Below are 21,598 nucleotides of genomic sequence, written 5' to 3' on the forward strand. Positions count from 1 at the left end.
TGCAGGGTAAAGTTATGGATGATTAAAACAGAATTTTAAGAAGGTAAAAGCAGGTAGCATTACTATTGATAACCATTTATAAGTTCTGCTTTTACCTTCTTAAAAGTCTGTTTTAACCTTCCTTAACTCTACTTTAGTGTGTTGACTACAATTATGTGTTATAAAAATATTTTAGTGTAAATCAACTAAGTTTCGTGGCCACTTAATTTTGCGTTTTCATGGCTACAACGACCCACAGGCGTTTGGCTCTACAGTAAAGAAATTTCCTCTCAAAGCCACAGTATTACGTATATATATATATATATAGAAAATATATATACCGCAGTGCCAAACGCCTGTAAACGACCTTTAACACGTCGATATAATTTCGCGTGTTTTAAAAAATAGGCTCACGTATGATTGTTATGTTACAGTGTTTGATGTATTTTCACAGTTATTATTTTTCGCGATTTTTTTTTTGTCGAACGGCAAAATACGCTAAAGTGAATGGCGCGCGGAAATATGTTTGTTATCATTTTAGGTACGTTTCATGGGTTTGCCATAGAGAATCCTTTGTTGCCCTATTTTTCTTGTGGTTGTTTTCTTACCCTATTCATCTGGACGTGGCAAAGTTTCATCTATACTTCAAAACTCTTTCTTGGCACAGAGTTGTTGCCGTATTTGTTATGATACAATTTCTTGGATATATGAGTGAAGTATTTTTGTATGTTTTTCTTGGATTGACATTGATTGAATGGTATTGCAATATTCCGCGTGTGCAACAGCTCTATTTGTATACCCAATATTTTTGGCATTTAAAACAACGCTTTTAAAATCTAATACTGTAAGCCACTTTATTTTTCGTCTGTGTTATTTTCAATATATTCGCGAATGCATAAATCCGCTACGAATGGACTCGTTCTGACAATCGGACATCCATATATACGTTTTTACGTAGTATAAAGCCACACCGGTGTATAAGCCGCACACCCGATTTCCAGGTTCAAAACTAGCTCCAGTGCTGCTCTTTGGCTTCCGTATTTTGCAGTGTGATAAAAATGTTATAAACCTTTTGAAATTTGATAAAAAGAGCAAAAAACAAACAAACATAAATCAGTCAAATACGGAATAAGACGGGAAAAGACGACAGTGGACACACTGGTACAGTGGTACAGAAGTAGACTATAGAGATCTCCTAGGGTCCGACAATAATAGGTCGAGGTTAAAATACACAGGTAATGCGTTTTAGATAGAAAACAGATAACGACAGCGAAGTGCCTAGACCTAGATAGATTATCTGTAGGTGGTATATACATATGTACGTGACAGTAGCTTGGACGATATATGGGACGTTTACATACTTTATCATAGATTCAAATATTTTATAATTACAAGTAAAATATAAAAGCTGAAAATTGTTAACAGTCTGAGGCGACGGTACTTTTTTTAAATAGCTACAGGTAGGTATTGGAACAATGTTACGTGCAGGCAAGACGCGTTTACATAATGTATAAAATAAGCTAATGTAACTACCGTTGGATATATATGACACTGAAAACAACATAGCTGACTTGAATGAATGTAACGGAAATTGGCGAACAAGGAGTTCAGCTGATAGAAAATCTGTAATCTGTTCGGAGGTTCCAGAAAAACTCAACTTTTCCCGTTCTATAAACATTTTACTTCTATGTAAAAATACACGAGGCTTATAATCAGTTCGTGTCTTTTTCAGGAAGGCTTCTCTGCATTAATTGATATTGAAAGGAGCGAATGAAGTAGTATAGGGGCAAATGAACAAGAATGGGAGGAGCGGCGGACGAGACAGATCAGTCAGGAACAAAGGAGAAAGGAAATGACGGGTATGAAATACGGATGAAACCTTACGAGGGATTTAATTATCCATATGAATTTACAGACGATATCGCGGGACATCTACGTAACATTCGGGATATGGAAATAAAAGATGATGACGTCTTCATTACGTCATATCCGAAATCAGGTAATCAGAGCAACGGATTAAATTATAATTTCATGCCAATAAGCTAACACACCAAAAGATCGGAATATACACTAAAACTTTTAGTTTACTCTATACATAAACTACAAGCTAATCCCGTGAAATTCCAAGTCTTTTATGTTTTCTATGAAATCATTATGCCGTCAGCCAATCAAAGGCGACATTGCAAGCAGTAACGTCATTGTTTTACACTTTATGAGATAATGATATAAGATTTTAAGCCAATGAACAAACAGTATTGAATTTTTAGACTATAATTGACAAAAAAGTTTGAAGTTATAGTTTATAGGTGTAATATATTCACAAACCTCACTAAGGTGTTATTTATGGGCCCTATGATATTGTTTTTGTTAAGCAAATAAATGTTTATGTTTAGAAGGCATGTTTTCAATTTGTGATAAACATAAGGCAACTTCAACCAACAAAAAGCAATATTCTGCAATCTGCATATAAAACCAATATTATAATGTTTTTACAGTTATGTTAAAAATATATCATTGTTACCATGGTTACAGGAACACACTGGATATACGAGATAGTTTACATGTTGCTACACGACCGATCCTACTGTCGACAACACCATTTGTTGGACATAGATAATATTGATGACATCAACAACGCCCCGTCGCCAAGGATAATCATGACGCACATACCGATAGATAGGTTGCCATGGCAACTTTCACAGGGTCGTGCCAAGGTCATCTACATGACCAGAAACCCCAAGGACGTCATTGTTTCGTATTTCTGCTTTGTCAAAAGATTAGCCAAGACAGCATTTGACGGGGAATTCAATTACGCATTCCTGGAAAAATTCCTTTACGGAAAAGGTGAGTATAGAAAAGATCATCCTAGATAATCCAGGGGTTAATATCACTGACGTTACATTAACCCCTGGGAATGTGTCTAAAGATGTTTTACTGCATTGCTTTTTTTCTCAATTAGCTCAGTTTTTCTCACTTCTAAACTATTTTTTAAGTATAATGTTTCCAAATTATTTGTTTAAATTTAAGTATATAATAAATATATTACCTTTACATTTTGTATCTGAATACATATGTAATCAGGCGTGGCTAAAACTGATTATTGTATATACATAAGTGAATTCGAAATATAGTCTATGAAATGGTCAAACCCCAGTTTCACGAACACTCCTTGGCTTAAAATTCTCCATAAAATTATAGATGTCAAGGAAAGAAATTTTCCGTTAAGCAAGTTTTCTTATCTATAATGCTTTCCTATGGGAAACATTAAGCTAAAGAAATTTCTTTAAAAAAAAGTTCGTGTAACTGGGCTATTTCAGTGGTATCTTTGGAAACACCAAACAACTTTAAGTATCATTATATATATAGATTATACACCAGATTTCTGTGTAGCTTATTTTGCTTGTGTTTTTTTTTTTTTTTTTAATTTAACTTTGAAGTAATAAACCAGTGAAGATCCTAAAAGTAAACATTATACTAGTCAGTGAACGTACCTATATATACCGTAATTTTTGCATTAACTACTTTTAAACCGATCTTTTGTTCAATGTAGTTCCGTATGATTCCTGGTTCCGAAGCGTTCTTTCTTGGGAGAGATTTCCACAGACTAATCCCAAAGTACCATTTTTGACGATGAATTATGAAGACATGAAATCTGTAAGTCAGTACCTTTGTAACCTTTGTCTTAAAGGAAACGACTTTTATAATTTTTTAAAGATGCTCCACCGCCGACAGAGCATAAATGATGTTCATCATTTGAACAATAATTGGTGTTAAATCGTGTATAAATATGCCTAATTAACACAAAAAATAATATAAGATAATTTATTTCGCCTGTTGTGCATGTGCAATCAGTCCTTCATTCCATATAGAATATAGTGCCACGGATTTTTTTCGGGATGCAATTAATTATTTTTCATATTTTTAACTTGAAGTAAAATTAGAAGCTCAAACTTTTCAATGGTGGTAATAGTGTAAAGTAAGTAACTTTTGTAACTGAAGAAAAATACTAAATCGTCTGCTCCTGTTGTTGATAGTGAAAAAATACCATTTGTCAGCGGTGGAGCATATTTAAATGGGAATATAAAACGAATTTGGTAGTTTTATAGAATCCCAAATGCCGTTAATACTAGGCTTACTAGTACTACTACCTTCTAACTATTTTCTTTAAATCAACGGGGTCCATTTTCAACGTTACACTGGTCGTTTTATGTTTCCCACCGTCGCCCTTCTGAACAATTTAATTCAAGTAAATAAAATGTTAATTTTCATAACGCGGGTCGTTTTGTTTTCCAACGTCGCGTTAGTTGATTATCACATCGCCAAACGCATACGGCAAAACAATGATATGAATCTTCACTGTAAATATACGCAGTTTACACAAGGAATCCTGCATTTGGTTGGTGTTATAACATCCTCTATGGTCATTAATATACATTTTCGTATATCATTATTGTTTTTAAGCAACTTTTAATTTTTGTTTTGTAGTGGGCCTTTAATTTTTTTTATTATAGTCATTAAACCACTGATGGATGAACCATGTATTGTTGGACCCATTTCCTGTAGATGCGTGCACCTTGTCTAATGTGTCCTGTAAACAAACGTATTTTAGCGGTGATATATTTTCGCGATCTAAACCCCATTTAATTTTATTTCACTGTACCTGAATGTGAAACCAATGTGATTTCCTATTAACCGACTCGTGCGACAGTTTCTCATATACAATGTACATAATATGTGATCAATATTACGCTACCGTTTTTCATGACCGTCATTGAACAAAGATTTTTTTATCAAGTTATCGAGTTATTTAGGTGCAAGCCTTACCATGATTGAATAAAATATTTCCATGTTCACTTGTTAGTGATTTGTAAAATAATTAGATATATGATCATTATATAAAGAATAGGTAAAACTTTGCAATGGGTGCCGTATATATATTAGAGGTTGGTTCGAAGACACCCTCTCCCCCATCCCTCAGAAAAATTCAACTGCTAGATGCAATTTCCTGCATTCTAGTGAATTTTATGACTGATTTTGCAAATTTTAAATCATACATTTAAAAAAAGGTTGATAAAAATGAAAATAAGTCCGACGCTTTATTATATCTACGATGTGTTTTAGTCAGACTTCAGATTTCTTTATTTTCGTAAAAACTTGAATAAAGTTCGCAACAGTGTCATACATGTATAATCTTAAGTTTCCAAAATTATCAAAAAATACATTCTGCAATTTATGTTAAAAAATCTTTATGCATCCTTATAAAATCAATAGATTTTAATGATAAATATTTTTTTTTTCAGAATCTGCGACAACAAGTTGAGAGAGTGTCTCTATTCCTCGGGCAGACAATTGACGGAGATACTTTAGACACAATCACTGACAAGTGCTCATTTGTTCAGACCCAGAAAGACAAACGAGAAAATCCCGACTCACGCTTTAACAGCACTATGTCTAGGGACGGGCCCGAGATAATATATAGAAAAGGTTAAAAAAAGTCTTATACGGTTGTTTAAATGTTTTACATCGACCCAGAGATTTAGATAGAGATCTTGATATTTCCGGTATAACACGATGTAGGGAAATAGAGTTTGTATAAATCTTGGCTCTGGTACCCCTGGGACAAGAGGGAGTGTGTCCAATAGGATAAAATAGATCTGGATATCGAACTATTCTGAACTTACCTTTCATAATTTTACATCTGCTGTCAAAAATTAAGAGAACTGCTTTGATATCGATTTATTACCTTAGTATTTTTTATGTATTTTATCTGAATTCCTTCGTAAGAAATCCATCTTCGCTTGTCAAATTAAAGGGCAAAGAGGAGTAGGCGTACGGATAGTGCTTAGCGAAAATGTATTAAGAGATTGAGCAAAGAGTGTTTTATCCACTCTAACCAGAGACATAGATAATTTAATTACGATCTAAGTCTCTGCTCTGACCAAAATAATTGAAATATTTTTGACGTCTTACAGGTGAGGTGGGCGATTGGAAGAACTGGTTTACTGTGGCGGACAATGAGAAGTTTGACCAGATCTACAAGGAGAAGATGTCACAGTCAAAACTTTCCTTTAGGTTCTCATTATAGCTTCACCTCAGCATGATCAGTGTAGCATCAATTGGCGGAATATGTTCTACTGGATAAAATGACCAATCGATAGCACAGGGATCTGAGAATTAGTTACAGATTATATAACCATGGACCCACCAGAGTGCCCTAAGACCATTTTTAGACGTTTTAGAGGTCTAGATAAAAAAAGATAAAAAAACGATATAGTACCATGTAGAGTATGATTTTTATCGTTTTTGATATAGACCTCTAAAACCTGATTGGTTCAGTGGGGTTGGTAAAAACGGCTGATTGGTTCAGTGGAATTGCTAAAATCGGCTGATTGGTTCAGTGGAATCGCTAAAATTGGCTGATTGGTTCAGTGGAATCGCTAAAATTGGCTGATTGGTTCAGTGGAATCGCTAAAATCGGCTGATTGGTTCAGTGGGGTTGCTTAAATCGGCTGATTGGTTCAGTGGGGTTGCTTAAATTGACACATTGATTCAATTCAATTGATTCAGGGGATTGCAAAAATTGACAGAACGTCGGGCTCCTGTGGTACAACTATCCATACATGTAGATATATATATTGAAAATTATGTTCTTAACTCAACACCAGTATTTTATCTTGATACATGTTTATTTAGATACAGCCTCTGCTGCAACAGTAGCGCTACGGAGACATATACATGTACATGTGTATATTGCATATAAATTAAAACATTGTCATATAATTGGTAAAACAAATGCAGTGCTTTTCTGATCAAATAGGAGAGAGAGAGCTTTTATATCGATGGTGAAGAATTTTTAAATTTTCTTTCCTAAGCTGCCTTCAGTTTTACTATGGCACAGGGGCGAATACATTATGTAGTAATCTCTGGAGTATGAGGATGGGTCATATGGAGAATAACTATATACATGATGAAGTTGTCTTCCTTGATGTATTCTTATTGCTTGAATGTTTATAGTAGTTAAACATCTGTGTGTATTTGATAGGACAAGAATAAACTTGGTTACAGGATATAAAATGACACAAAATATTTAATAAGATACAAAAATTGTTTTAATCATTTAAATACAACATCAATGTATAAAGAAACAATAGTTGACAACTAATTTTTCAATATACAGATACGTTTTTACATCAGCTAAATCAGAAAAATATCTCTTTAACTCTAGTACAGTTGTCATACAAATATACAGTGTATTTACCAGATAACTTAATTAAACATAGCACTATTCATTAATTTTTCAAAATTTAATAATAAACTACCATGATCAATTATTTTCATTTCTTTTCAAGATTTTCCTTGTCTGTTTTTAATCAATACCAAAGGTGGACTGACCACCAGTCTGAAGGCTGACCACAACTCTTAAGGCTGACCATCAATCTTAAGGCTGACCACAAGTCTTAAAGCTGACCACAAGTCTTAAGGATGACCATCAGTCTTAAGAACACAATAATTACCAATGAAATTGGGTTTTAATTTTTTTTTCTCATCTCCATTGATTTCTTATAATAAAGGGGAGATAATCTGGTAATTCCAACTGTCATTTAGACCTAAAATTTGAATCTATTTTCTACAAATCAAAAAGGAAAGCATGTTTTCTTATTATTCTATTTTAAATCACTGTACATTTCACATATATACACAACTTGATTATTCAATATGGTATACATTGTAGCCTGTTTAGAAATATTAAGGGGACAATATTTCCATGATATGTCTAGTTCACAAGTATTTGACATGGTCACGATATGAAATTTGCTAGAAATATATATACACTTTAAGCCGAATACCCCGGGCAATGAAAATCATGTTTCGCTTATATAAAAAATTTTCGAGTTCATATTTCGAAAATTTTGTTTCACGGAATTTTAATTATCAAGTTTTGGGTCCATATTGAAAAAAAATTGACAGGTCTATGAACATAAATGGCTACATGTATATACACAGTAGTCTGTGCTAAAAATAACTAGATATACACAAATCTTAGTGTACACTGGTCTCCTTACTCAGACTCACTCTAACAATAACTTTTAAATCTTTTATCAGATTTTGTTATACATAACCAATCATGATATTCCTAAATACAATACAATGTGACAAAAAACTCAGTAGTAATCAGTCATACATTTATAATTAACTCATTCACATCTGAACTTTCAAAATGGATTTTAGGAGAGTCTACTAAATACATGTATGTATTGAAGTATTAATGAGGTAACATATGGCATCTAAATCTACAAAACTTCTTAAAGCTCGTTTTATTTCCTATAATCAAGAAATTCATGTCTTGTTCGCCAATTATAATAAATGACAAAGATTTTTTTTTCAATCTAATTGATGGTCCAAAATCTACATGATCATTGTGTACACCTCAAATATGGAATGTTATTTTCTTGGTTTTTTTGTGTGTTTTTTTTCCTTCTCTTATTAATGCAAATGTCTAGGCCTATTCCTTATTGTTTCAAACATCTATCAAGTGATGCTCCTTCAAAAACAAAAACCCTAACAGTTACACAGAGAGAGCAAAACAGCAAAAAATGAGAATTGAGAAACTTTTTTTTTACAGTATATATATTGCATTGACTTGCCTAGACAATTCAGTTAGGTTACTGTAGAATTCCAAATAAGTAAGAAATTAGCACATACCTGTATATGTACTGGAAATAATTTATGTGTATGAATATAAGTCCATTGTTTACTATAATTATATATCCTCATCAGACTCTAGCCTGGTAACTAATCATCCCTATTTGATTCACCCCTATAATGTCAAGATGAACTGTTCCGTCCTAAGAAATAGAAGATTCCAAATGTATCTTTAGGGGTGAATTAGGTCGTGTAAAGGTAAAATAAATGAAAAACTTACATAACACTAACAAACATTAAACAGTTATATTGCACTTGCAGCTTTTACAAGTTTTATACACACACACACACACACACACACACACACACACACACACACACACACACACACACACAGATATTCTTTAATCAATGCTTGTTAAAGTTTGAAGACTTGACAACAGAAAGAAGAATTAACATATACATGTATTTGAACACACAGTCCTCTCATAAACAATTTTTGTATGAAGGAAAATGAATTATTGATTCCTCCATCGTTTTCGTTTTGTTTGTTTGTTTTTTTAGAGTTATCTCCCTTCATTTGTAACAGTGACTGTCCTCTTTTCAAACAGAACATTCTCCTTTCTTTCACACAAATAGTTATTTTCTTTCATACTGATATACATAATTTTCTCCCTCTGATATAGAATTACCTCCCTTCACTTGTAAACATACATAGTTATCTCCCTTTTCTCAATTTTCCTCATCTCAATCATTTCTCATCCTTCACCACACACAATCTTTCACATCTACATATAAACTCGATCAATGGTCACCTGCTGCACCTGAAAACACAAGAAATAAAATATTAAAGATCTACAATACAAATCAGGGATATGACTGATTCTTAAACAGGACCGAAGAAAACATAACAGCCAGCCCGGGATTCAAAGCCAGGATTTCTGAACACTTTAGACTTACTAAACTGAAATGTGGATTTTTGTTTTCTTTTTCATATTTTGCCAAAATTACAAGCAACATAACAATCTATGACTCAACAGTAACATCTAAAGCTAGGCCTGATGCATACACACTTTCTTATAAAAATATATGTTCAAGTACACCTAATAAGTGATATATAGGCATACAAATTATCCCTAGTTTAACATGGTTTAAAACCTTAAATATTGCCTAAATTATTTTTCTTTTGAATCCAACCATCACTTAAATGCAAGATTAAATTATATAAAACCACTAGATACAGTGTGATATGATAGAATGTGTAATCACACCTCGGCATCTATTCTGGACATTTCGAGGCAGACAAAGGATCCCCTATTTCCTATTGGAAATTTTCCAAATTCCTATTTCCTACATTATACTTTTAGATACTCTAGATTTATTGTTTATGTGTAGATATGAAATAGATATGACATGACTTGAAATAATAATATGTAATAAGCGTAATGAATTTATTTTTTTGAGAAATAAAGGAACTGCAGCATGCCTGTAAGATTCCCAACTTCACTATTTATGACTTAAAATTCCAAATTCAAAATGCCCCAGGCAACACAGGCCCTTTTTTTAATCAAGAGAATATTTGCCCTCTACCGCAATCTAATCAAAGTTAGACTTGTAATTCGGTTTGACTACAATACGATTTAACTCTCCGTTCATGGTCACCTCAGCATGACCCTGCCTAGAATCAGAACCTCTTAGGACGTACTAATTGCCATTTATACTTTTGAAAGATTTAACCATACTGAAGATTTCATAGGTGACATGCTGATTGGCTCACCATAGAGGTCATGCTGAGGTGACCCCAAACGGGAAGTTGTTATATCTGGTATTGGAGCGTATGGTTGAGCATAGTAGCAGAGCAGAATGACATGTCTAATTCTAATTAGAATGCCCTCTATTCTCCTTTGTTCTCATCAAGACAACACAGTAAATCCAGAAACACTTACTCTTTCCATCACAAGCCACGATTTTGACTTTGTCCACTTTAGCAAATTCATGCACTTCTCGGAAATCGACATTATTCAGCACGAAGGTCCATACATTATCACAGAATCTGTAGGTGTTCAGCTTTCCCTGTAGGAAGTAAATGAAGTTAGAGCATATTTAATATCCATCTGATTAAAATAAAGATCCTTATGCTCATTCTGTTTCATTAAGGATCTGACAGCATCCTGTCGACTTGGTCAATCAAATTACTACTTGAATCTAAAGTCAATTGTAAAGGAGGGTTTGTATACTAGTATGCATGCTGGGTGAATTGTGTACAGTGGATGTAGTAATGTGGAGAAAATATATCTGAACTGAAGGACAAGGAGTCTAAAGGTCATCAGAATATGACCCCTAACTGGATATTGTCATTATACATTGTCATGTTTAAAAAGAAATGATGATAGTTTTATATGAATACATGATTAAATTCTAAACATCTTAGGAGAGCAAGATGATTGGTCTAATTCTCAAATACTGGTATAATGTTGAATTGGAATTACCCATATTCCATTATCTAGATTATAAACATAAGATAATGACTATTCCTTCGGGTACTTACAACCTGGCCTAAGGAAATGGTATACACAGTATTTACTACTAGATTATATTGTCATCAGTCTTTGCCTAAGGATATAAATTTAAATAAAATTAGTCATTAAATATGTTTTGGTGACATACAATTGTATAGATTAAAATCTATAAAATATAGATAAGATATAGATTCAGGTTGTTTTTTTCCCCACTTAACTGAGAAAGGGCCTTTTTCACCTTAATTTGGGAAAGAAATTGGTCAATTGGAAAGGACATTTCCAGGAGTAAACTGTATTCTTTTGGGAATTTGGCATAAATTTGAAATAATTTCCATTGGTAATGGAGCCCATTATCAGCCCCAAAATGCCCCTAGAAAAAGCCCCGAGATATAGAAAAGCTTTTAAACCTATAACAGTCAAGAATTATACAAAACAATAACTCTATTTCCTCTATTGAGTCCCTGCCCTTTCTGTCCTAGGGAGTCAGAAGTTCGTAATAAAGATTTATACAAACTCTGTTCCCCTACCCTAAGGCCTAAAACAAAAATATGTATGTTTCAGGTACCCCTACCTACCCTAGTTTTTACTTCTGACCCAAGCTACTTTATCACACTTTTTCAAAACCAAAATGTTGTGTATGAAGTTTCCAACTTAGATTTTTACGCATGCTTTAAGTTTATCCAGATAAAGTTCAATTACGAATATGGTAATGAGAAATAAAAGACTTCTAGTCAGCCTAAAGCCTGAAAGACAAATTACATGTTTTATTAAATTACTTTTTAATGTAGTTATAAAGCCACTCAACCCCTCCCCCATCCCTCCTAAAAAAATAAAATTTAAAAAAAATCCCGACCGACCTACCCTATTTTTTCAGTCATGTAACCTGAAACACACATATATTTTTTTTGGCCTAAGGATGTTTCTGGCCAAAAACCATTATTGAATTCCGATGCCAATTTTATGGCAAGTAGAAATTTAAAGGAAACATAGATGGATGGATGGATAGATAGATGGATGGATGGGTGACAGATGGGGTTACATTATTCAAAATTTTGGTTTAAAAAAACGATCTCTGAAAAAATCAAATTACTATATTATCTCCCTCTTGTTTAGAACTATAAGGATCACTTTGATAAGCAGAGACCAGGAACTCAATTATTATTATAAGCTCAATATCCTTAGCATGAAGGTGGCAAATATATTCTTTCAAATACTTGCAATTATTTTGTTTTGCCTTTTAAAAAATTCCTAGAAATAAAACATATAAAAAGTTCAGGTGTAATGTATTGATGAAATGGACGTGGAGTCGATCATGTGGAACATTGGTGATCTATTATTGAATTGACACTCAAGTTTGACAACTTACCTGTTGAGCCACAGGTAACGTTACATAATACAGTTTTACAATATACCATACCTTGACAGTTATCCTGTTCTTCACACGATTGGCCAAGGCTGTATTAATAGCCTTGTCAAATTGGATGAGAACCTTCAGAGCAAGTTGGGGCGATATCTGGCCATACTGAAAAATTAGGAAAAAATGTAAGTTAGTCGAAGTTATTCATCCCTGAAATTTCATAATGGTCTCATTTTGGATTTGTTAATGGAGATCAACTCAACTTGGGTCAATATTTTAAACAGACCATATTGAGAAATATTTAGCATACTGGTAAGTCAAAGATCTCCTATTAACTAATATATCAGTTTATAGTGGGTCTTTGACTTACCAGCATGCTAAACACCTATGAACCAACTAATGCAGCAACTGCAGTAAAATTATCTTTTGAATACTTTCAGTTACAAAAAATAATTTTGTTTAATTTTAGAAATGGTGCCAACCTCTTTTTACTTTATAAATTGTGCACTACCAAGATATGTAATAGAAGTACTTTAGCTTGAGCAACGTTCACTGACCTTATCAATGCAAACTGAGTGACATCATACAGCATGTATTACCTAGATGTATCCTGGTTGGGAGGGAAGCATTTAACAGCAAAATAGCTCTCATGAAATTTTGTCATTGACAATATGCAAATCTCAGACTTTACTGAAAATAGATTTGCATTTTTAGTGGTCTCATCGTCTGATAATGTTTCTCAACAGGATGTATGTGATCTAACTGGATTTAACATCTAACCATTTGACTACCCAGTGGATGAACATGAATATATTAGATAAACAAATGCATAAAGCTGAAAATTATTTTTGACTAGCTGTAACTACTATATCGCATGTTCTTTATGCTACAGCTGTTGTCTAAATAGGACAAAATGATTGCCCTACAGACCTTTAGCAGTAATATTGATGTCTACTTCGACCATGGCACATGCGACGGTATTCAGGAAACAGTTACATATGTGGATGTTATACCTGGACAAGGTAAGTAGTCTTCGATTGATTAAAACATGATGGTTTATTTCATCTAACTATCATCAATTTTGATTCAATAAATAGTTTATAGTAAAATAGTTACTGCCCTAAAGCAACTGAGAAATATAGTGTGATTTATATACTCAATATTAAACAAGATTAGATTGAAGCCAAGCAATTAATTATAGATTTAATATGGGCAATACAAATATAAAGTCATATATGACTTGCTTGGTATATTGATATATGAAGAAGAGTTCTTACAGGATTGATGAAATTGATTTAAATTCATACTGTAACATGATCATATAATAACAAAAAATACTGTAATGATATTTAACATGTAGAAGCAATAATGTTAGGTGATCACTATTTATGTATAAGGGGCAGTTCAATTCAAAGATATGCTTGTTTCTATTATTACAAGCAACAAATCTACGTTAGGTCTGGTTAATAAAGTACATATAGCTTGAACCACAACCTTCAATCAAAATTAGAGATAGATAGAAACAATTATCACCAAATAATGGAAAATATTTAAGCGTGCATGCATGTACAGGTTGTCAAATTTATGCGTGCAATAACACAAATTGTTAAGATGAGAGTCTATAGTACGCCTAAATATGAAAATTCTCAACAGACAAGATGCAGTTTCTGTACATGGCCTAGCTAGCACCAGCTGCAGCATCAGATTATAGCAGGCTGGTTGGTCACACTGAACAGCTGAATGTTTCTGCTACAAAATGCATTTACATCTCGACAAAACCAAATAATTAAAGTGTTTCAAATTCATACCTGAATTAGCTCGTCCAAACTCTCCTGAAGGGTATGTCCCAATGTAGTATTTCGGTATAACTGGTAGCTCATTTTAGTTTTTCGCTGAATCCACAATCGCTCTAACCCTGTTGACAATGTGTGTATTGTGTATGTGTTTATTCCTTGCTGTCAAACGCAGAGTTGACAGCGATTTTTCTCTACCACTTCCGGTTATTGATAGACTTGCAAGATTGATTAGTCTATGTTCATATACAACACATTTTGTGATGCTTTATGTTTAAGTTAACTGATTATGTGGAAAGAGTATTACATTTTTAAATAATAATTCTATTTGTAAAGATTTAGTTATGACATTCAAGCGTTAATTTGACACTGTATCAGAAGCAAATCACGTGATTTCTGTGTATTTGGCCAAAATGGCCGAAGGTGGTGGGACCGAGAAGCAGTTCCTAGGGAAATTTGTGCAGAAACAGACGAAATATGGAACTACGACGAAGTTGGCCCCGAAAAGTACGACCTTCATTAAACACAAGATATCGGAAAAGGACACGATGATGGGAATCGCTCTAAAATACGGAATTACGGTGAGCTAAATATCATCTGCAATCCGGAAAATTGCATCCGAATAGTAACTGAAATCAGAGACTAAATCTTGGCCTGCAGGCATATCTTATTTCCGGGTGCTTCGATAAGACGATATAAGAAGTTCACACATCAATCATAACTTGTCAATATTATACGATAACTGACGATCACCATACATATTGGCGATCTGTTGTTAAATTCATTGTGTTGTGTTTACATGTTGTTTGGGCCGTCATTGACAGATGTGGAATCTAACACTTCCTTGTGGAGTTTGTGAATTATTGCACGTCCCATATTGTATGTATAAAGTCGAAACTCGAACTTTGTTGATAAGATGAAGTCTATCTAATAAATTATAATTGGTTGAATGATGAATTATTGACCTCTTTTTAGTCCATTGAAGTCCATTGAAACCCAGCATTTGTGCAGGGTTTTCTATAAATTTGGTCCTTTTCAGATAAAATGTGGTGTGCTTGTGTTAATGGAAAGGACTCAGCAAAGAAGTGTGGTCCTTTTTTATATGTTAAGATGCTCCACCGCTGACATATGGTATTTTTTCTTTATCAAAAACAGGAGCAGACGAATTAGTATTTTTCTTTAGGTACAAAAGTTACTTACTTTGCTGTACCATTACATCATTGAAAAGTTTGAACTTCTACTTTTAAAAATATAAAAAGATAATTTAATTGCATGGTAGCTACTGTTGTAGCGGAAAAGATATCACCTTCTGACTGACTTTTCCCGAATGTGATATCTTTTCCGCTACAACAGTAGCTAATTGCATGGATGATCCAGAAAAAAAATTAGCAGCACTATGTCTTATATGGAATGATTACGCATGCACCAAAAGAAAAAAAATAATTATTTGATATCATTTTATTGTTTGTGTTAATTTGATATATATGTACACAATTAATCACCAAAAGCTGTTAAAATGATGAGTATTGTTTATGCTCTGTCGGCGGTGGGATATCTTTAACATGAATATGGGGACCCCATTAACACAATTATAAACCCTGAATATATTTAATTTATTATGATACCGTACTTTAATATCACATGATAAAAAGAAAGTAGAATTCCACTAATCATATGGTTATTCAAGGAAATGATAATTTATTAGCTTTCTTTTCTGTGTAACATCAGTAAAACTAAAAAAATGTATATAACATATATATTTCTCGTACCCATGCCACTGCCCATTTTGTTCTGGCATTTATATTGTACATGTACCTTTCTAAATGGACATACATCCATGTACAATATGATTTTTAAGGCTGTTTTATTATGTATTTTTCTTCAGAATTTATCCCTCTACATGTTGATGTAGTTGTTAGTCCTTCTTCAGACTGTGTAATTCATTGTAATCAGATAATGATTGATATACACATACCTGTTGTTCAGAGGGTGAATATATAGATATATACATATATAAACAGTTTAACTTAAATATGTAAATATTTACACTGTCTGTGTATACACATGTAAGTTTATATTGAACTATAAGTCAAAATAATTTATAACATTTAAAATTTGATATAATAGATTGATGTTAATGAAGAATTTAATTTATTTGTTATTCATTATAATAATGAATATTTTCAAATAGATTAAGCAAGACGCTTTCTGATTTTTAGCTCACCTGGTCCGAAGGGCCAAGGTGAGCTTATGCCATACCGTGGTGGCGTCCGTCGTCCGTCCGTCCGTCAACAATCGACTTCTTCTCCATAACCACTGGTCGGATTTCAACAAAATTTGACTGGTAGCATCCTTATGGGCTACATACTGAAAATTGTACAAATGATTGGGCTGACCCCCCAGGGGCCTGAGGGGCGGGCCAAAAGGGGTCAATTTGGCTATTTCCATTTAAACGACTTCTTCTCTGAAACTTAAGCATGGGATATATAGCACCCAAAATGCAATGGTAGCATCCTTATGGAGTGGGGATTCAAAATTGTACAAATGATGGGGCTGACCCCCTGAGGGCCTGAGGGGCGGGGTCAAAAGGGGTCAATTTGACTATTTCCATTTAAACGACTTCTTCTCTGAAACTAAGCATGGTATAGAACCTGAAATGCAATGGTAGCATCCTTATAGGGTGGTGATTCAAAATTGTACAAATGATGGGGCTGACCCCCTGGGGCCTGAGGGGCGGGGTCAAAAGTGGTCAATTTGGCTATTTCCATATAAACGACTTCTTCTCTGAAACTAAGCATGGAACAGCATCCATAATGCAATTGTAGCATCTTTATAAGGTGGGATTGAAAATTGTACAAATGATGGGGCTGACCCCCCAGGGGCCTGAGGGGCGGGGTCAAAAGGGGTCAATTTGGCTTTTCCATATAAACGACTTCTTCTCTGAAACTAAGCATGGGATAGCACTCATAATGCAATGGTAGCATCCTTATAGGGTGAGGATTCAAAATTGTGCAAATGATAGGGCTGACCCCCTGGGGGCCTGAGGGGTGGGGTCAAAAGTGGTCAATATGACTATTTCCGTATAAACGACTTCTTCTCTGTAACTAAACATGGGATTACGCTCATAATGCAATGGTAGCATCCTTATAGGATGGGGATTTAAAATTGTACAAAGTATAGGGCTGACTCCCTGGGGCCTTAGACGCGGGGCCAAAAAAGGTCAATTAGGCTATTTTTTTCATATAAATTACTTCCTCTCTGAACCTTTGTATTGGATAGCATATTTGTATGGTATCTATAGCATCATTATATGGTTGTGTTTCAAAATTAAACAAATTTTGGAGACAATTTTAGTAATTTTTCTAATTCTACGAGTCTTTGTGATAAATTACAAAAAACAAAAACAAAAACCAGGTGAGGGATACAGGCCCTCTGGGCCTCTTGTTTAAAATTCATAGTAATTATTGATTATGCATATGTAACATTTGATTCTAACTGATGATTTCATTATTATTGTAACATATATGTATTTTTGTTTAATTATTGATTTTGAAGGAACCAGTAATATACAATGTAATTGAAATGTGATCACTTTCAAAAAATAAATTTAATATCAGGTACAGATATACTATATAAGCATATTATTAAACTGATTTCTCTGGCTGCACTGGCATTGCATCAATGCTGCAAAAATGATCTATTTTTCTCTTTCTATTTCTACAGATATGAGTTGACATTATTACATGTAGCTGTATGTTCTTAAGGAAACTTTTTAGGGGATTTTTACAAAAATATGCCAGGTATCACTCATAATACTGTGTTATTTTGGAAGTTGAAAAGCATACTATTTTTGTTCATAATTACATGTATATCAATATTTAGTTGCATGCATACATGTAAGACTGCCTGAACACCAATTGAAAAATGAATTTAATATTACAAATGCATACTTGATAAGCTCAAAGTGTCAGACATAGATTAAATGTATTTTTGTACAACATCTGTAATAGGGGCATAAATTCTATGCTAAATTTTAGTTCACAACTCTGACTTTCAAAACCGAGTCGATACATATTTATCTAGGTCATCAGCGCCAGTTGTTCATGTTTGTTTATATAAGACACGGATGAAATGTCAGACTACCAGGAGAGAAAACTATTTGATGCATTTAACATGGAGAGGAAGTTATTTTATATTGCACAGCATGTTCCCTAAATCAATATGTTTGTAAAAATAACTGTCATCTAATATATAAATTGATATAATGTTGATAAATACACTTTCTTTTTTTGTATTAAATAATTTAGCTATAGAGTTACCTCACTTATAATACAGGGGTTTCAATGTCAGGCGGTACCCGGTACTTTTGGCTGGTTGAACCTGGCTGTGGTACCACCTGATTTGGGCTAAATTACATTAGATAGCATACAGGTGGTATAGAAAAGTACCCCCTGAAATTGCAATTGTATCGCTTATCCTTAAAGATAATGAAATCCCTGTAATACTATTTTTTTTATCAATAATTGATCACACAAGGGTATTTTAAAGATCTTAAGAGGTGTCATGCAAATTGTCAAAAATAATATTTATATATATATATAACCAGTTGACAATTTTATCATCAAATGTTTATCAGATGAGTACATTGACCAGATTGAGTAAAGCTATGCAACCAAATATTTTTGTTTCCAATAATCCTACATGTACATATAGACTTTAATAGGATCGGTGCCTATCCAAAGTCTTTTGGTCAAATTTAAATCATCGAGCAAAACAATAACAACCAAAATATTTGTTTATTTTACACAAAAATGTAATTTTAATTGCAGATTATATATATTCTGTCATTATCAATATAGAATACCTAACCATATAGCATGTTGGAATCATATACGTGATGGTCCAAATCAGGTTCTAGATGAAGTTTTAGTTTAAGTTAAGAGAAACAAAAAGAAAAAAAAAACAAAAAAAAACAGAAGGGTCTAGTATACAATGTAGCTACAGCTACTTACCCTTATATGTATTGATATGACATTTTATTTTACACCAGAATGCTTAAGGTTAACACTATTTATCAGAAAAATAATATTATCATTATATTTCAGTTTTATTCTACCTTTTCAATTTGACTAGTACTATTCATGTATTTTATAGGTGGAACAACTGAAGAGGGAGAACACTCTTTGGACCAACGACAGCTTGTTTCTAAGGGAACATTTATTGGTCCCTGTTGCTAGAGAGGACATAGCAACACTACCAGATGACTTTGAAGTGGTTGACATTGACCCTAGAAGTAGGTCAAGGTCAGGAAGTCAGATGTCAAATTCTAGTCGTAAAAGCACGGAGAGTGGTGAACATGGTGACTCGGCCAGTAACGGTGTTTCTGTGGAAACGAAATCTTCAGCGTTGGATTTTCTAAATAAATATGATTCAGATATAGCAAAGTTAAAATCTAATATGGAGAAAATGGAGTCAAATACAAGGTAAGCATTGTTATATTGTATTGGAATTATGATGAATTCTGATAAAATTTTTTGTCCTCAAATATATTTCTTTGAAAGGGAAAAACAATATCTTGGGAAGGAATTTTTTTTTTTCGGAGTGGATATAATTTTTAACATGCATGTGGACAGCAAAAATAAAAATTATTTAATTAGAGAGCTGAGCAACACTATGATATTTCATGCATGTGAGCATAGTGGTTTGTCTGGTGATAATATAGATCAGAAGAGAACACTGTAGATGGGATACACTGCCTTATGGGATACTAATTTCTATGTAAAACTAATAGGCAGAGTCATATAGGTGATAAACTACGTGAGATACTAGCTGTTGTCCTGTGGCCTGGAGCCACCAAAAGATTGTATAGGTTATGTATGAGTGGTCTTATCCACCACCAAACATAATTAGGGCTGAATTCTATCATATTATATCCATTGATTATCTAATTATTTTGATGCTAGATTTTAAGAAGTTTGTTTTTTGTCATTTTAATAGCTAGATTATTTAAGATTAGTTGTAGAGGGAAAACCAATACAGATTTCTATAAAGTAAAACCATCAACTAATGTGCAGTATCCATCAAATTATCTTCTGTGAAAATCAAACATGTGAGAGGGCTAGTTTTAGTATGCTAGATACTTTAACCACCACCAGCATCCTTCATCCCTTTTGAATATTACAGTAATTTCATATTTTAATCATGATACTCGTTTAATCTGAGGTACAGTCCAGTGCAACTTATCTAAACGGAATGTCACTGAGACCAGCATAATTGGTCGGTATAGTCAGGTTTCTGGATTATAAACATTTTAATTACCATAAATTAAGAAGGAAGATCTGTAGACAGTTATGCTGGGATATACAGTGATCTGGATTAGACAAGGTCTTGTTTAGACAGGTTATACTGTAGTACTAATTATACTGTGTCTATGGAAGCGAAGGCACTATATTTCACCTTAAATAACACCCCAAGTGACAGACCATCAAAGTTCCAAGATGATGACCTAGCTACTTTATTGATGTTGCCAAGCTTAAGTACTGTTGTCTGCAAATAAGACTCCCTTCCTTCCACCACTTTTGATTATTTCATCTCTGTGTGAGAGAGGGGTGGGGGTGGGGGTTCTTATTTGCAGTGAAATATGGTAAGCTATCAGTGTAATATAGCTTGATCACCCGCCTCAGTCTTAACACATAGCCTTGACAGTACGCTGAACTTGTAACGGATATCACACATGTATTATCACTTAAAGTCAGCTGACTCATTCGAGGTCAATATTTTCCTAAATGTAAACATAATGCACAGGTTTGTAAGGAAGAAAGTCAACAAAGGGAGGTAATTTCACATTAGTGACAGTAATAGATATGTACTGGGAAGTAATTTACATAAGTGATAGGTATTAATATATATATTGGAGGGAACTTGTTAACTTGTCCACCCCTGAAGACACTTTGAACTCTCCTGATTCAAAGGCTGGAACAGTTCATTATTAATGTTCAGGAAGGAAATTAAAAAAAAAACCCACATAAAAACATGACTAAAAGTGTCAGGGAAGTTACTTAATAAGTGACATTAAACATAAACAACATGTATAAATATATATCAAAGGGAGGTAATTACTGTACATTAAGTAACTTAATCAGTGACATAAAACATACACAACATGTATAAATATATTACAAAGGGAGGTAATTACTGTACATTAAGTAACTAAATCAGTGACATAAAACATACACAACATGTATAAATATATATCAAAGGAAGGTAATTACTGTACATTAAGTAACTTAATCAGTGACATAAAACAT

At 33.5% G+C, this 21,598-nt stretch overlaps 3 protein-coding genes across 6 annotated transcripts in view; 2 read left to right on the forward strand and 1 right to left on the reverse strand.

The window, feature by feature from the left end:
* The window catches only part of LOC138306785 (sulfotransferase 1B1-like), a 23,117-nt gene extending 14,087 nt beyond the window's left edge, over positions 1-9,030 (forward strand). Inside the window, exons 1-6 of one of the 2 annotated variants that reach the window (XM_069247267.1) lie at positions 1,078-1,214; positions 1,712-1,978; positions 2,512-2,823; positions 3,530-3,633; positions 5,280-5,463; positions 5,952-9,030. In XM_069247267.1, coding sequence (XP_069103368.1) covers positions 1,780-1,978; positions 2,512-2,823; positions 3,530-3,633; positions 5,280-5,463; positions 5,952-6,064 — 912 coding nt within the window. In that variant the 5' untranslated portion in view covers positions 1,078-1,214; positions 1,712-1,779 and the 3' untranslated portion in view covers positions 6,065-9,030. Of the gene's footprint in view, positions 1-1,077; positions 1,215-1,711; positions 1,979-2,511; positions 2,824-3,529; positions 3,634-5,279; positions 5,464-5,951 lie in introns of those variants that run through there. The other variant, XM_069247268.1, reaches the window with a different exon arrangement.
* On the reverse strand, positions 8,287-14,466 carry LOC138306788 (transcription initiation factor IIA subunit 2-like). The gene is made up of 4 exons (XM_069247272.1): positions 14,307-14,466; positions 12,559-12,663; positions 10,569-10,695; positions 8,287-9,446 (listed from the first exon to the last, which is right to left on the reverse strand). Exons 1-4 carry the CDS (start codon positions 14,376-14,378, stop codon positions 9,427-9,429), a joined length of 324 nt encoding a protein of 107 aa, XP_069103373.1. The 5' UTR covers positions 14,379-14,466; the 3' UTR covers positions 8,287-9,426.
* The window catches only part of LOC138306786 (lysM and putative peptidoglycan-binding domain-containing protein 1-like), a 25,823-nt gene continuing 17,331 nt past the window's right edge, over positions 13,107-21,598 (forward strand). Inside the window, exons 1-3 of one of the 3 annotated variants that reach the window (XM_069247271.1) lie at positions 13,107-13,520; positions 14,715-14,872; positions 19,446-19,774. In XM_069247271.1, the coding sequence (XP_069103372.1) occupies positions 13,412-13,520; positions 14,715-14,872; positions 19,446-19,774 (596 nt within the window). In that variant the 5' untranslated portion in view covers positions 13,107-13,411. Of the gene's footprint in view, positions 13,521-14,517; positions 14,873-19,445; positions 19,775-21,598 lie in introns of those variants that run through there. The other 2 variants (XM_069247269.1, XM_069247270.1) reach the window with 2 other exon arrangements.

The sequence above is a fragment of the Argopecten irradians genome, chromosome 13, assembly GCF_041381155.1.
Source record: "Argopecten irradians isolate NY chromosome 13, Ai_NY, whole genome shotgun sequence".
Classification (NCBI taxonomy): Eukaryota; Metazoa; Mollusca; class Bivalvia; order Pectinida; family Pectinidae; genus Argopecten; species Argopecten irradians.